This window comes from Chelonoidis abingdonii, chromosome 22, assembly GCF_003597395.2.
Source record: "Chelonoidis abingdonii isolate Lonesome George chromosome 22, CheloAbing_2.0, whole genome shotgun sequence".
Lineage (NCBI taxonomy): Eukaryota > Metazoa > Chordata > Testudines > Testudinidae > Chelonoidis > Chelonoidis abingdonii.
Genome location: NC_133790.1, coordinates 7,496,975 through 7,510,593, shown reverse-complemented (window position 1 = coordinate 7,510,593; position 13,619 = coordinate 7,496,975). Strand labels below are relative to the sequence as shown.

At 42.8% G+C, this 13,619-nt stretch overlaps 1 protein-coding gene across 3 annotated transcripts in view; it reads right to left on the bottom strand.

Moving 5' to 3' along the window:
* CAMKK2 (calcium/calmodulin dependent protein kinase kinase 2) overlaps positions 1–13,619 on the bottom strand; it is a 48,265-nt gene that overhangs the window by 16,651 nt on the left and 17,995 nt on the right. For all 3 annotated transcript variants that reach the window (XM_032800685.2, XM_075059891.1, XM_032800683.2), the window contains exons 4-9: positions 11,524–11,571; positions 10,835–10,888; positions 9,915–9,966; positions 8,861–8,994; positions 6,278–6,314; positions 2,386–2,407 (exon numbers count right to left, since the gene is read on the bottom strand). In XM_032800685.2, the coding sequence (XP_032656576.1) occupies positions 2,386–2,407; positions 6,278–6,314; positions 8,861–8,994; positions 9,915–9,966; positions 10,835–10,888; positions 11,524–11,571 (347 nt within the window). The remainder of the gene's footprint in view (positions 1–2,385; positions 2,408–6,277; positions 6,315–8,860; positions 8,995–9,914; positions 9,967–10,834; positions 10,889–11,523; positions 11,572–13,619) is intronic.

The following is a 13,619-nucleotide window of genomic DNA, read 5'->3' as shown; positions in this document are numbered from 1 at the left end:
TCCTTTTGCCATCAGCAGTGCAGGGGTGTTGGTTTTTTGGAAGGCGAGTGGGACTCTCAGAGGAAAGTTAAACTAATTAGCTCCACCTTGAATGTGTGTCTCTTGTCTCCTTGCCAGAGTCTGTTTATTTTCCCAAAAGCTGTGGGAGATGCTGCTGCCTGTCTTGAATCTCTGAAGGATCCAGCATCTAACCAAAGTAGACAGAGCTAAAGAGATGCTAGAGTGCCTTGCTCTGTCCAAGAGTCGCCTTTTGTTCTTCATGTTGGTGTAGGGTGCCCATATATTTATCACTGGTATTATAACAACAGCTAGAGGTCCCATCCAAACCAGGGACTCACTGCGATGAGCACTGTCATGAATAGGAAGAGACAGTCCCTGCCCTGAAGAGCTTGAAATTTAACCAGAGAAGACAGATCAATGGTGAGAGAGGGCAGAGAGATGGATGTGACTCGACCAAGGTCCCACAACATATTAATGATATAGCCAGGAATAGAATCCAGGTCTCCTGAGTTCCAGTCCAGTGCTGCTTGCACTGCCCACCCCTTTGCTGTTCCCATAAATGGTCGTCTACATCCTCCTAAATCCCATCTCATACTAGCACACGGTGGTGCACAGCAGAAACTCAACAGGCTGAGTCCCAAAGATAAGACTGATGGATAACACAGGAGATGGCCTCACAAGTCAAGAGGATCAAAAAATGACCCATTAGCGTCTATTATCTGTTGCACAGGATTACCCTCCACTAGCACTAATGGAAGTTGCCTATGCCTCTCAAGGGCAGAAGAGACTCTACAGGACACAATTATTTCTCAGCTGGATACATGGGCTTCCCCACTTAAGACGGGGAGAGAGAGAGGTGAGGAGGACTCAGCATTTCATTCTCTCTCCAAGATGAACCAAGCTAATTCTCAGTACCGAGGGAGAAGATATATCAACATAAGCTCAATGGGTGTTTAAATTCTCATGCTGGAAAACTGTATCATGAATCCACAGAGAAACATATTGGCTTACTGTGATTTCATCTTCTTGCCCACGATAATAAGGGAAATCTTCAGCTCTAATAATTTTATTATTTGAATTATTATAGTGCCTAAGAGCCATAGCCATAGACCAGGACCCCATTGTGCTAGGGGCTGTACAAGCATAGAACCTGCTCCCAAAAGAGCTAACAATCTAGTTTTAGTTACAATTACATCACTACTGCTGCAGTCATGAGAACTGCAAACAGCCTTTACTAAATGCAGAGATGAGACATTTAGGAAAAAGTCTCATGACATTTAAACCCTATTTTATTTTTCCTAGAATTTTTCATCTGTAAATCTCAAAGCACTTGACAAAGTTCAGTGAGCATTATTATCCCCATGTTAAAGATGAGGAAAAAGGTTACATAATTTGTCCACAGTCACACAGTCATCAGCCGGGTCAGAACCTCAGATTTCTTAACTCCCATTTAGAGTCCTGTCCACTAGGCCATGCTGCCTCTGTCCTCTGCTGATGTAGCAGGATCAAAGGCAACAGAGTTTAGAAAGCAATAAAACTCAGACAAGATGTTGATATCCCAAACAGAACTGATCCAGTCTGAATGTAGCATGCAACACACACATGCACAAGCCGACACAGGTATGTGCAGTTGTAGATCATGCTTTGTGCCATTTTCCCAAGACATGCAGTAAGGTGCTGGATTGGACCCAGGATTCCACATCTCACAATCACTTGGGCTCATTCTGCACTCTCATGGATAAACTCGGAGCATGTCAGAGAGCCTCAGTCAGTGTAACTCACATACACACAGGCCAGAAGAGAGACTGCAGCAAGAACTGCAGCTAGCAGGAGGACGTAAGAGCCCACCTTACTTTAACTTACACCTCTCCAAACTCCTTGGCATGTCAATTAAAACAAATTTGACTCCCTTATTGACCAGTAAGGGGTGTACACAGGTTCAGAGATATCTGGGTCTCAGTGCACATCTACACTACAGGGGCTACAGCAGCACAGTTGCAATGCCATAGCATAGACACTTCCTACATCAACTGAAAGGTTTTTTCTATCAATGTAGGTAATATACCACCATGAGCCGTGGTACTTCAATCCACGGAAGACATCTTCTGTCAACCTAACCACATCTACAATGGGGGGTAAAGGTTGGCTTAACTACAGTGTCGTGGGGGTGAGAATTTAACATAGCTAGGATGATCTAAATTGTAAGTTGTAGACCAGGACATAGGGAGACCTACTTTTAACACCTTCTGCATCACCACTGTTAAGGAATTTGGCCCACTGTATGCACTATTTCAACCAAACTACACTCACACACACTGCTTATGAAATACATTTGCTTCAATATTCACTAAGTTTGTAGACCTAATTACAAGGTTCAATACTTACCCTTGTTTTACCAGTTCAAAAACTGAAACACAAAAGAGAAGGTGATTAATGACAGGCTGAAAGCTCTGCAAACAAGATCCCAGCAGAAAAGCAATTATTTCTATGACCAATTATGGAAATAATAATAAACGCCAACATGAAACTGGCTGAGTGAAATGAGTTCAGAATGTGGAAGAATCCCTTGTGATATTTTGTTTTCTAAAAATGTACATTTTTACATGACGTTGTCGCTGTATTTATCAAACAGATCTGGACTTCATGCAGAAATTAGACTGACAATTCACAGCGCTACTTCAAAGAGCACATTACTATCTTCCTTGTTAATAATCTATGAACTAGCATATTTGTTCAGTACTTCAGAATCATTATAGTTTATCAGGCTAAGAATCTTCTCACTATGACCCTGATTCTGCATTTCTTACATACCTAAGTTCTGAGTGTGCAGAGAATGCAGAACTAGGGTCTAAGGACACTTTAGCTCTTTGACCCGAATACTGTGCTTCATCATCAGTTAAGTAAGGTACAGAGCAAAATACACACCATCAGAAAGGTTCCACCAGGAACCAAGTAAAAAGTTTCCCCCCAAAAAACATTTATGGACTTAGCTTTACCAAACTGCTTATTTCTTCAAGAAAAGCTGGGAAGGAGTCAGTAAGGATCTATCTATACTGCAGCTGAGATGAGCCTCCCAGCCTGGGAAGACATATTTGTCCTAGCAGGACTCTCACTAGCACACTAAAAATAGCAGTGTGGATATTGCAGCACCAGCCTGGGCTTCGACTAGCCACCCACGCTCGGAACCAGGGGCTCACGCAAACCTTCACTGGGGCTGCGACATCCACACAGCTATTTTTAACACACGCGCACAAGCCCCACTAGCACAAGTGTGTCTACCCATCTGCTCCCAGCTGCAATGTAGAGATACCCTTAGTTCCTCTGCTAAATAATGCTCGTCTTACACCTTCTATGATGTTATATTTTTAAACCAAGTAAATAACATTTTTGCTCCCAAGCTGAACGTGGAAAACACACATTCCCTTGTACAAAATGGAGAAGTTAATATATTCAGTTATTTGTATGTTCACAGATATACATTCAGGCCCTGATCTGGCCACATTCATGTGGAGTAAGGACTCAAGAGTTGTCCCACTGAGGTTTATGGGACTAAACACGGAGTAAGGTATTGCATAGCATGAGAGAGGATGACAAATGTGCCCCTTAGTTAACATGTGTTTTTCAGGCACAACAGCTGTTAGCACTGGAAAACTTGGCCCTGAGGGGGTAGATTAAATTAAGGCAGATTCACAATGAGACCAATATGCTAATGAACTCAGATGATGATTTAAAAAAGGCATAGGGGCAAGAGCAGTGATTGGAACATTGGTTTTAATTAGTCATTGTCTTGGCCTTTGTTCATCCCCTTTGTTATTGCAGATGGGTATTTGTATTGAAATTCTCAATTTTTAAGTGTAGTTTTGAGCAATATTAAGCAATGTATATCAAGGTTGATTAGTTCCCTTAAACTAGTCTATTTTAGGGAACAAACTGGCAAACAATTAGAGAGAGAGACAGGGAAAAAGGGAGAGGCTGTGCTAATCAGTGAGCTCTTAAGGGCTCTGCTGACATGACCCCCCCAGATCTCTCTGAGTAGTTTGCTCTTTACAGTCATTACTGCCTTAAAAAAAAAAAAATCTACAACTCCCACCAGGAGCCAACTTCAACAGCTTTGCAAAGGAGCTAAAATTAGGGTACGAGGAGGAAACTCCCTCCACAAAAAAACCACCATCTGACAATAATGAAATGTTGCATTTCCATAGATTATTTTCAACCCAGAGTCTCGCATGCTCTGCAACCATTTATTGTTTAAGTAGGTAAGTTCTACCCCATTTTATAGCTGGGATAATTGAGGCACAGAAAAGTTAAGTGACTGGCCTGAAGTCACACCGTGAGTTAGTGGCAGAGCAACGTATTAAATCCAGGTCAGACTGTTGACATTCTGCTATAACTAACAGATAACACCACTCTTCAGCTTAATCCCAAATAGGGTTAAGCAAGAATGAAGCTGCAGGAAGAGGTGTCCATAATGAATATCCAGTTTACATCAGAATTTTAATTTACTTCTATTGCACCTTTGATTCAAATCAATAGATGTCCAGCTAGTGCAGGGAGAGAATCTGAGTCTGGAAAGATATGCAATAGATTAGCATGTGGGTCTGGTGCTGACCACTTTCAGAGTCAGGGTACCAAACAAATGGGATCATTGGTCTGAGCAAATATGGCAATCCCTACAGGGCTATTCCTTGCACTACCATAGACTTGTATGCTCTTGGGTAAGTCACTTTAAGAAAAAGGATGATGTTGGCACAAGACCAAAGGGGCATAAACTGGCTATGAACAAATTTAGGCTGGAAATAAGAAGGTTTCTAACGGTCAGAGGAGTGAGGTTCTGAAACAGCCTCCAATAGGAGTTGTGGGATCAAATAACTTAGCTAGATTTAAGAGAGCTGGACAAATTTATGAGTGAGATTGTATGATGGGATTGCTTGTGATTGTAGGGAGCAGGGCTTGGCAGTCCTGCAGGTCCCATCCAGTTTGTGTCTTATGTTCCTAAAATCTAATGTTTCAGGGCTTCAGCCGGTCACCTGCAGGGGTCAGCAAGGGATTTTTATCCCTCAATTATTACCTGGTTTCCTCCCATCCGTGTCTCTTCCCTCTGAAGCATCTGAGATGGCCAAAGCTGGAGATGGGAAGGGTGGGTGAGTGCCCTGAGGTGGCATCAAGCATTCTTTCTCTCAAGTGCTTTGCTGGCTGCTTCTTGTTCACATGCTCAGGTCTAACTGATCGCCATGTGTGTGGTTGGGAGGCAATTTTCCCTCTGGTCAGATAGGCAAAACACCCCCAAAGTCACTGCCATTCTCTGCAGCATGGGAGTGCGGGTCATGTGCCAGGATCATCTCGGGATCTTTCACTTAATCAATTCCCTGCCACTGCAGGGAGCTCATACATCGGCGCAACTCAGTCCCTCCTATTCTTTGCCCGTGACATGCGATAATTTAGTTTCCTGGGGGCTGTAATGTTTGGTCTCATTTTGGTTGTTGGGTTTAGTGTGTGGGTGATGGTAGATGCTGATGGCCTCTGATATGCAGGAGGTCTGATTACATGATCTTGCGATCCCTTCTGGCCTTAAATTCTATGATTTACTGCTCCCCTGTGCCTCAGTTTCTCTCGCTGTAAAATGGGGTTGAGAGAGGCAAGATAATGTAAGCACAACTCTTTGCAACCTTCATTTGGCAGGATAGCTAAGGAAACAAAATTATTATTGAACTCTGCTCCTCTCTGACCTCAGTGGGAAGGGCAGAGTTTTCCACATTTGGGGAGAGAATGCAGATAAGATAGTCCCTCTTTCAAAAAAGGAACTACAGTTTATACAGCACGTGGGTAAGATGACAGCAGGATAGCAGTTAAGAGCATTACAGGTTACAGCTGGGCACCTGGCTCTCCAAAGTGCTCCCAGACATCTAATTATAACCTAGTGCACTGCTGAGTATAGGCTGACCGGGTACAGTCCTGTTTTATCTCTTTCTGAGCCCAGACATTGGATCCCATATGTCTCTTTAATTAAAGGGGACCTGTTCCTCCGATATACCCATGCCATGAAAATTCTCACTGCTGTCAGCCCTGTTCTATTACGTTAAGCAGCATAAAAGGAATCTCCATAGTGATCAGCTACTTTGCTGGCATAACTCACTACCTCAGTCCTCCCTGCAGACTATGGGAAATATTTTATACAGTCATCCAAAAGTCTGATCCACGCAAACAGAGATTGCATCCAAATACTGTCACTGTCCTGTGGCATGCATAGCAGGGCAGAAGGGAAGAGTGACTTGTTTACCCATGTACAGATGGTCCTCGCTGGGGTCATCTAGCACCTGTCAACACAAGTTAGAATGATAATAAAGTGACTGCATGTGGATAAAAAGTATTCTGTATTTCCACAGATTCGTATCACCCATTAGAAAATACGAAGAATAAATATACTGACAATAGGGACATGGTATGAGATAATTTAGGCCCCAAATGTATAGCTAAGGTTTTATTTACATACACACACGCATGTGCGCACACACACAATAAATCTACAGCCACCTAGGGTTTCATGGTTGTCCCAACTAACTGTGCATACCATGGTCAGTCAGAACTTCTTGACATCAACAGGGACAGGACTCAGACGTTTCTCCTCTAAAAGCACAGGCCTCTAACATTTGACATCAGGGAGAATTACTCCATTAGTTGTAAGCAGTACATGGCATATGACTCAGAAGTTCTGAATCTATACAGAAGAGAACTATGGTATGCACATCAGCCACTGCATCCCTCTCTATAGACGTACGTTTGTAGGATAGATAGATTTTAAATTTACACACACACACACACACACACACACACACACACGTTAAATATGTCAGTTGTATAAGTGGATTCATGAAGAAATAAAGCAAAATGTGTTTTGTCTGGTTGATACCAGTTTAATTATGTTTTAAACATACACCTCGGACATACCCATATCAGATCAGCAGCTCCAGTTTTAGAACTAGTATTTTTCTCAAAGCCATTTCCCTTTAGGGATTCCAGTTCCCAACATCTTAATTTAAAACAGACACTTTTGCTTTGCTAATCTCACTAGTTCCTTCCCTCAAGGGAAAAGACAAGAGGAGGGAAAAATGTAGCTGTAACACAAAGGAAATAATACTTCCAGTATGTTTAAATATTTTATCTCACTTGTAAACCAGCAAATTTGAGTATGCATATTCATAGATCTTGATACTTTTTGCACGGTCAGTTTCATTAAGCCAATATGTTTCCTAGGAGATGAATGTGGAATCTAGCATTGGCATTACTCAAACTTTTAATGCTTTATCCTTTAAAGATTAATTATGAAAAGAAATAGAAGTGAGATTAAAAAAAAATAATAAAAAAAAAAGGCCAGAGAAACCATCCAATGGGATAGCGTATACTGTGATTCCACAGTAGATGCTGAAAGAGCAAGTTGGAGCATACGGATTATTCCTCAACTCAGAATGAAAAACCTCTGAGACGTAATTGGGCATATGGCTCTAGAGGACCATTTACACTCCCTCAGCATTACAATCAAATTATGCTTTTGGCAGGTTCTGTACACAGAGCCTGCAGGTTTCTTTCTACTGCTGAGTGTGGGGACAAAATCAAACAGGCTCCTTTACTGAAATAAATGTAGGTAAAAATAAAAGTGATCCTCTCTTTGAGTTCCATCCAGTAAGATCGTCAGCACACTCAGCTCCCCCTGAAGTTAATGAGTTCAGGATGCTGAGCACTATACAGGAGGGATGCAGCACCTTGAAGCTTCAGGGCCTTTGTACAGGGGCTGATCCAGGATTATAGAATGGGGCTGGGATTTATGGCACTTTATGCAGACAAGGAGAAGTTACACTTTTTGCTGCCTTCCTAGAGCAACAACAAAACAAACACTTAGAGCAGGGGTCGGCAACCTTTCAGAAGTGATGTGCCAAATCTTCATTTATTCACTCTAATTTAAGGTTTTGCCTGCCAGTATTACATTTTAACATTTTTAGAAGGTCTTTTTCTATAAGTCTATAATATATAACTAAACTATTGTTGTATGTAAAGTAAATAAGGTTTTTAAAATGTTTAAGAAGCTTAATTTAAAATTAAAATAAAATGCAAAGTCCCACGGATCGGTGGCCAGGACCCGGTCAGTGTGAGTGCCACTGAAAATCAGCTCGCGTGCCACCTTTGGCACATGTGCCATAGGTTGCCTACCCCTGACTTAGAGCATATGTGATATCTCGCACAGAACCCCTGGAAACACCACTCCCCTCCTCCCCAAAATGGACTTGACCTTTTACATTTCCCAAAAAAATCTGATTGTTTTTGCAGTCAGTCACAAAAACCAACATTCTTCCAAAAATCACCATTTTAAAATGGAGGAAAACAAGCATCTGATTCTGAGATATAGGAACCAGACCCACAATTCCATCTTGACTGGTACACAGAGATACTCCTAGGTTACCATTTCTCTTTCAGATTGATGCATACTGAGCGCCTTGCAGAACAGAGATTATTTTATTCCTGGTGTCCAAGCACAACTAGATTGCACATCCAATGTGTGTGTCCACAAAACAGGTTACTGAAGCCCACAGAAAACTAATTGCACATGGATCCCTCCATGTAAATCTACAAACAGGCAGTGGTTGAGTCAAGCTAGACGCCTGAATGCTCTGAAGATTTATTATTGTTTATTACTTATTTATTTTAAAGATGGTCCTTCAACCACACTGGACAGATCAATATAGGAATGGCTTTCCAGATGACAAACGTCCTGCTATTCAAGGAAAACCTGTATTCTGCACTGAACACCTTCAGGTCCCCGGCACACCCTAATATTGTAATTGCAAGTCAACATTTCAGCCAATCTCACCTCCACCAGTTTCACTACATTAGGATGGTCCAGCTTTTTCAAGATGGCGATCTCTTGGTACACCTGTTCAATAGGCCCTTTTGGTTCCAGACAGCCTTCGGATGTGGCTTTGGCACCTCGAGGAGGTGGGCGGCCTGTTTAAAATGGTAAAGATACAGGAGGCAGGTAGCACAAGACAAGTAGTAAAAGCTGGCGGTTAATATATGTGGCTGAGCCAAGGTGGCACCTCATTAACGGTCACAGGTTAAAAGGCCTGATCTTCAGCAGTGCAAAGATTTCCCCTCCCCGCTGCCTTCTCTGCAGGTATTGGGCACCTCTGAGGAGCATGACATGATGCATGTATTTGAATAATCCTAGTGCACTGCAAAATGCACTAACAAAAAGATCATTTAAAAGAGAGAAAGGCCAAATGATTGCTTAATATGCATGGTCACTGATGACCTTACCAAGACAAATATCTACATTCAATTTCAATAGTGTCTGAGATACAGTCTATAGAATAGCACAAAATACAGCTGATCAAAATTCCCAAACGCCCCATTTTTGAAGGCAAGAACTTGTTTATTTTCTCTGTTGAGTCTTTAAAAATTTATGCTCTCAGTCTCTGGGCCAAATTCCACTCTGATGCTTCCTCTTAGCATATGTGCAACATGGCTCAGGTGGCACATGACCAGGATTCATCACCGAATTTGGTCTGCCGGTTGGATCATTAGCTAGGCACAGCACAATTCAGTGACCAGCCCAAAGTCACACAGGATGTCTGTCAGAGCCAGGAACAGAGCCAAGATCTTCTGGTTCCCAGCCCACTGCCCTAACCCCCAAATTAACCTTCCCTCTATCACTCCAGCCCTCGCCCCAAACTTCCAACATCAATATACACAAAATTCGTCACTGCCACAAAACACTTTCCAACCAGGATATTTGCCTCATACATATATGGTAATTCTGCTGTCAGAGACTGTGGGGCTATATGTTTCCCCCATCCCACCATCTCTGCTGCTCAGCTATAGATCTCACTAGTTCTCCACACACCGAACTGCCATTGGTTACTTACGTGGAAACCCTGCTTGTCTCATGAGCTTCTTTTTAGAAAGAACTTTCATTGCCTGCAATACAATTAATATGTAAATAGATTCTGTCACTGCTATTGCAAAGAACTCACACGTGTAGGTTGAAACCTCGCTCCTGGGGGCAGATGCTGGATCTTTGTGCAAAGCCAAATGGGCCTGGTGTAAGGATGAGAAGGGAGTGCAAACCTGGTGTAAGGATGAGAAGGGCCTGGTGTAAGGATGAGAAGGGAGTGCAAAGAAGTGTTTTTGATCCATCTTCAGAAGCACTGGGGAGACACTGTTCTGCTAACATACAGCACCTTTGGGGGCAGCTCCCCCATGATATACCTGAGGGGGGATCTCTTCCCCTCTCTTCTGTGTCTCAGGTTCTCCTCTCCCCACATCCCAGAACTTTCTCTCCCCCTTCTCCCAGGTTCTCAGCCCCCTTCTGGTCTCGATACCAGGTTTACCCACCTAAGATCTTGACTATACAAGGGCAGCACGGCCTTAAGGCAGGTCTTGCTCCTGCTTGGTGCCCTTGGGCCAGCTGAGGAACACTCCTCCCACACCTCATCAGCTAGCCAAGCAGCACATTTTCTCCCCTCCAAGGCAAGTTGATGCAGGACTCAGGGATGTGGAAGAAGATGCAGCTAGGTGAGGAGAACAGGGAGAGTTTCTAAGCTGCAGGATTCCTGCCTGCCAAACAAGGGAGGCAGCAACCTCTGGTAGTGCTGTTTGATTGGTGCGTGCTATTAGATCTGGTGCCCAGCCCAGAAAAGCTGGGAAGGTGGGTGTCAGATCAGGGAGCTAGAGAGCTGGCTGGAATGCTTACGACTCCATCCAGAAGCTGGCAGTGAGGCAGGTCTGCCCCTGCACCCAGCACTAGACTACGCTCCACCAGAGAATCTCTACTAACAATACTTACATAGTAGGTGTTGTCATCTTCATTGTATGCGAGCTTCACAACCCCATATGAGCCCTAGAAAAATACACCAGCAACCACAGGTTACTGACTGGGGGCCATCAGAGAAACACCTTAGCTACCATGACTCCCACTATGAGTGAAACATGCGGTCGCTCTCTGGACTCCTTTGTAGGCCCTCAGATTCACAATGATTGTGGGGCTTCTCCCTCTGCTCCAGCACAGCCAGAAGGTGACCCCCAAGTTTGAGCTCAGCGTGGCACAGAACGTTTCCATTCAAACTGCCCACTAGCAATACAAACACAGTGGGTTTCAAGTGCTGTAGCCCCTCAGGCTCCAATGCAGGCAGGTCACCTGAGAGTTCTGATACACCAGTAGCCATCTTGGGACATTTCTGAGCAGGGAATCACCCACAGGTGCTGACCAATCTATTAAAAAACTCTGGTAGAGAGCATAATAGCATGGGGCTAGATCACCCTCTTGCATGGAAAATTATACCTGCTGTGTTTCATTGGACTAGAAATTAACCTTGTAGCACAACTGAAAACAGCTGTAATTGCATAAAGTAGCAGGGGTGAGGACATTTAATGAAGTATACTTATGAAGGTGTGAGCTTAGGATAAAAGAAATTAAATAGCCCCCCCTGAAACTCCCAGCCTAATGCTTGTATGCCAAATCTGTAAAGAATTCACCTTTCCGATTTCATCTTTCAATTTATATTGATTAAGCTGCACACAGTCCTACAAAGGGAAGAAAAAAAAGTTTGACATGAACCAGTGGCATAACAAAAACAATCACATATTTATTTGCAATTTTTATTTTTATTTTTTGCACAGGAAGAAGAAATGTATTATTCATAAACAGAGCTCCAAAAAAACGAGATATCAGAGCATCATTAGAGTCAATTAACTGGACAGAGAGGGGAAAAAAACAATCCTGAAACAGTAACAGACTCTTAAATCACAGATGTAATATTCTTTAGACAATAAATGTCATCTTTTACTCTGCAGATTACTGTATTTGTTAGGTAATGTAAATCCATTCAGATTGTAACTATAATGTTTGATTTCATTAGCAATAAATGACAGCCATTTGCCAAGATTGGGAATTTCTACACATGGCTAATTACTGACATTCAAGTGATCGTTCTCAATAAGAACCACTCACATTAAATAGGTATATAAAGATCAGTAGCTGAAATTAACAGTTTATAAACCTATCAGAGTGCCCCAGGCCTTGTAAGCAGTGGAAAGTTTAGTCCTTCCACTTCCTAACTTCCAAATACCTTTATTATGTCTAACACACTGTCCAGCAGACATTTACTGCCTGTTCTGTGTTAGAGATGACAGGTTCTGGGCATGCAATACAGTGTATCTGATCACTATTTCAGACTGTGTTTTTTTACATTCACATTTCCCATGCACTGGGCTGAAGATCAAGTCCACTCACCTTTGAACATTGTTTCAAGCACCAATAAGCCCCTCATTTTGCTGTCTTTTTATCATAATTAACAACTAGTTAATTACACATGAAGAACTCAGACCAGTTACTGAGGCCATGTCTACGTTACCACTTTTGTCAACATAACTTAGATTGCTCAGTGGTTTGAAAAAAACCACATCCCTGAGAGACATAAGTTGCACCAACAGAAGCACCAGCGTAGACAGTGTAGATGCTCTCCCACCAACATAGCTACTGCCACTCACTGGAGGTGGTTTATGATGTCAATGGGAGAACTCTCTCTCCTCCCAGCATAACGTGCCTACATGAGTGATCTTACAGCGGCAGAGCTGTATCGGTACAGCTGTACTGCTGTGAGCTTGCTAGTGTAGACATGGCCTTTGTAATGACCAATTCCTCAAGGGTTAACACTCCAGTCTGAACCCTCCTATGAAATGCCTTCTTCTAGAAAAGCACACGAGAGACAATCGTGCAAAGCACTGACTAATTTATTTAGGCCAAAGCCCCTGCTCCCATGAGCATCAATGGCAAAAATCCCACTTACTGCAATGTGGTTGGATGAGGCCTTTATTGACTTCACTAGGAGCATCAGGGTAATCAGCACCTTGCAACATAACATGTTATCTTGTATTGTAAGCATTTGGTTATTCTGGGTTATTGCTTTCCAGAACTGATGACTATACTGTGCTAATTCCGTTACCAGGGGAAGCTCACCTCTGCTAGCCCTGAACGAGATACTGCTTAGGAAGAGGTCTCTTTTTAAGCTAACTGACCACATGCCTTCCACCCATTGCATAAAACATGCACAGATTTATTGCCAGAAGATGAGCATTATTAGCATAAATGCATTTCCTTTCAAATACATAATTAAGCAAGAATGGGCAGGAGGAATTAATTTCTCCCACCTCTTTTTAATCAGCTGCTGTTGTCAGAGATCACAGAACTCCTTATACATATTCCTAAAGAGTCTCTCATTTCCCTCCCCCTTCATTCCTTCCCCGAATTTGTGGTACTGTTGGCTGTGATAAATATTGCCAGGGTTCCATTAATATAGCCACACACACACAGACAGGGAAGAATCTCTCTTTGGGGGAGTTAGGGCAGGTACATAGGATTCTCCCCATGTTCAAGTTGCATAGAGAAACTCATGATGCACAAATGAGTTCCAATCCTCATAATAGCTGCTACATTCACAGGAAGAGAAGCCAGTATGTCCTGGTTCAGAGTGGTATGATCTAGTGGTCCAAGCACAGGACTGAAAGCCAGGAACTCATGAGTTCTACTCAGAGCTGGGATCAAACCGCTCTAGAATAGCACTTGGACAATT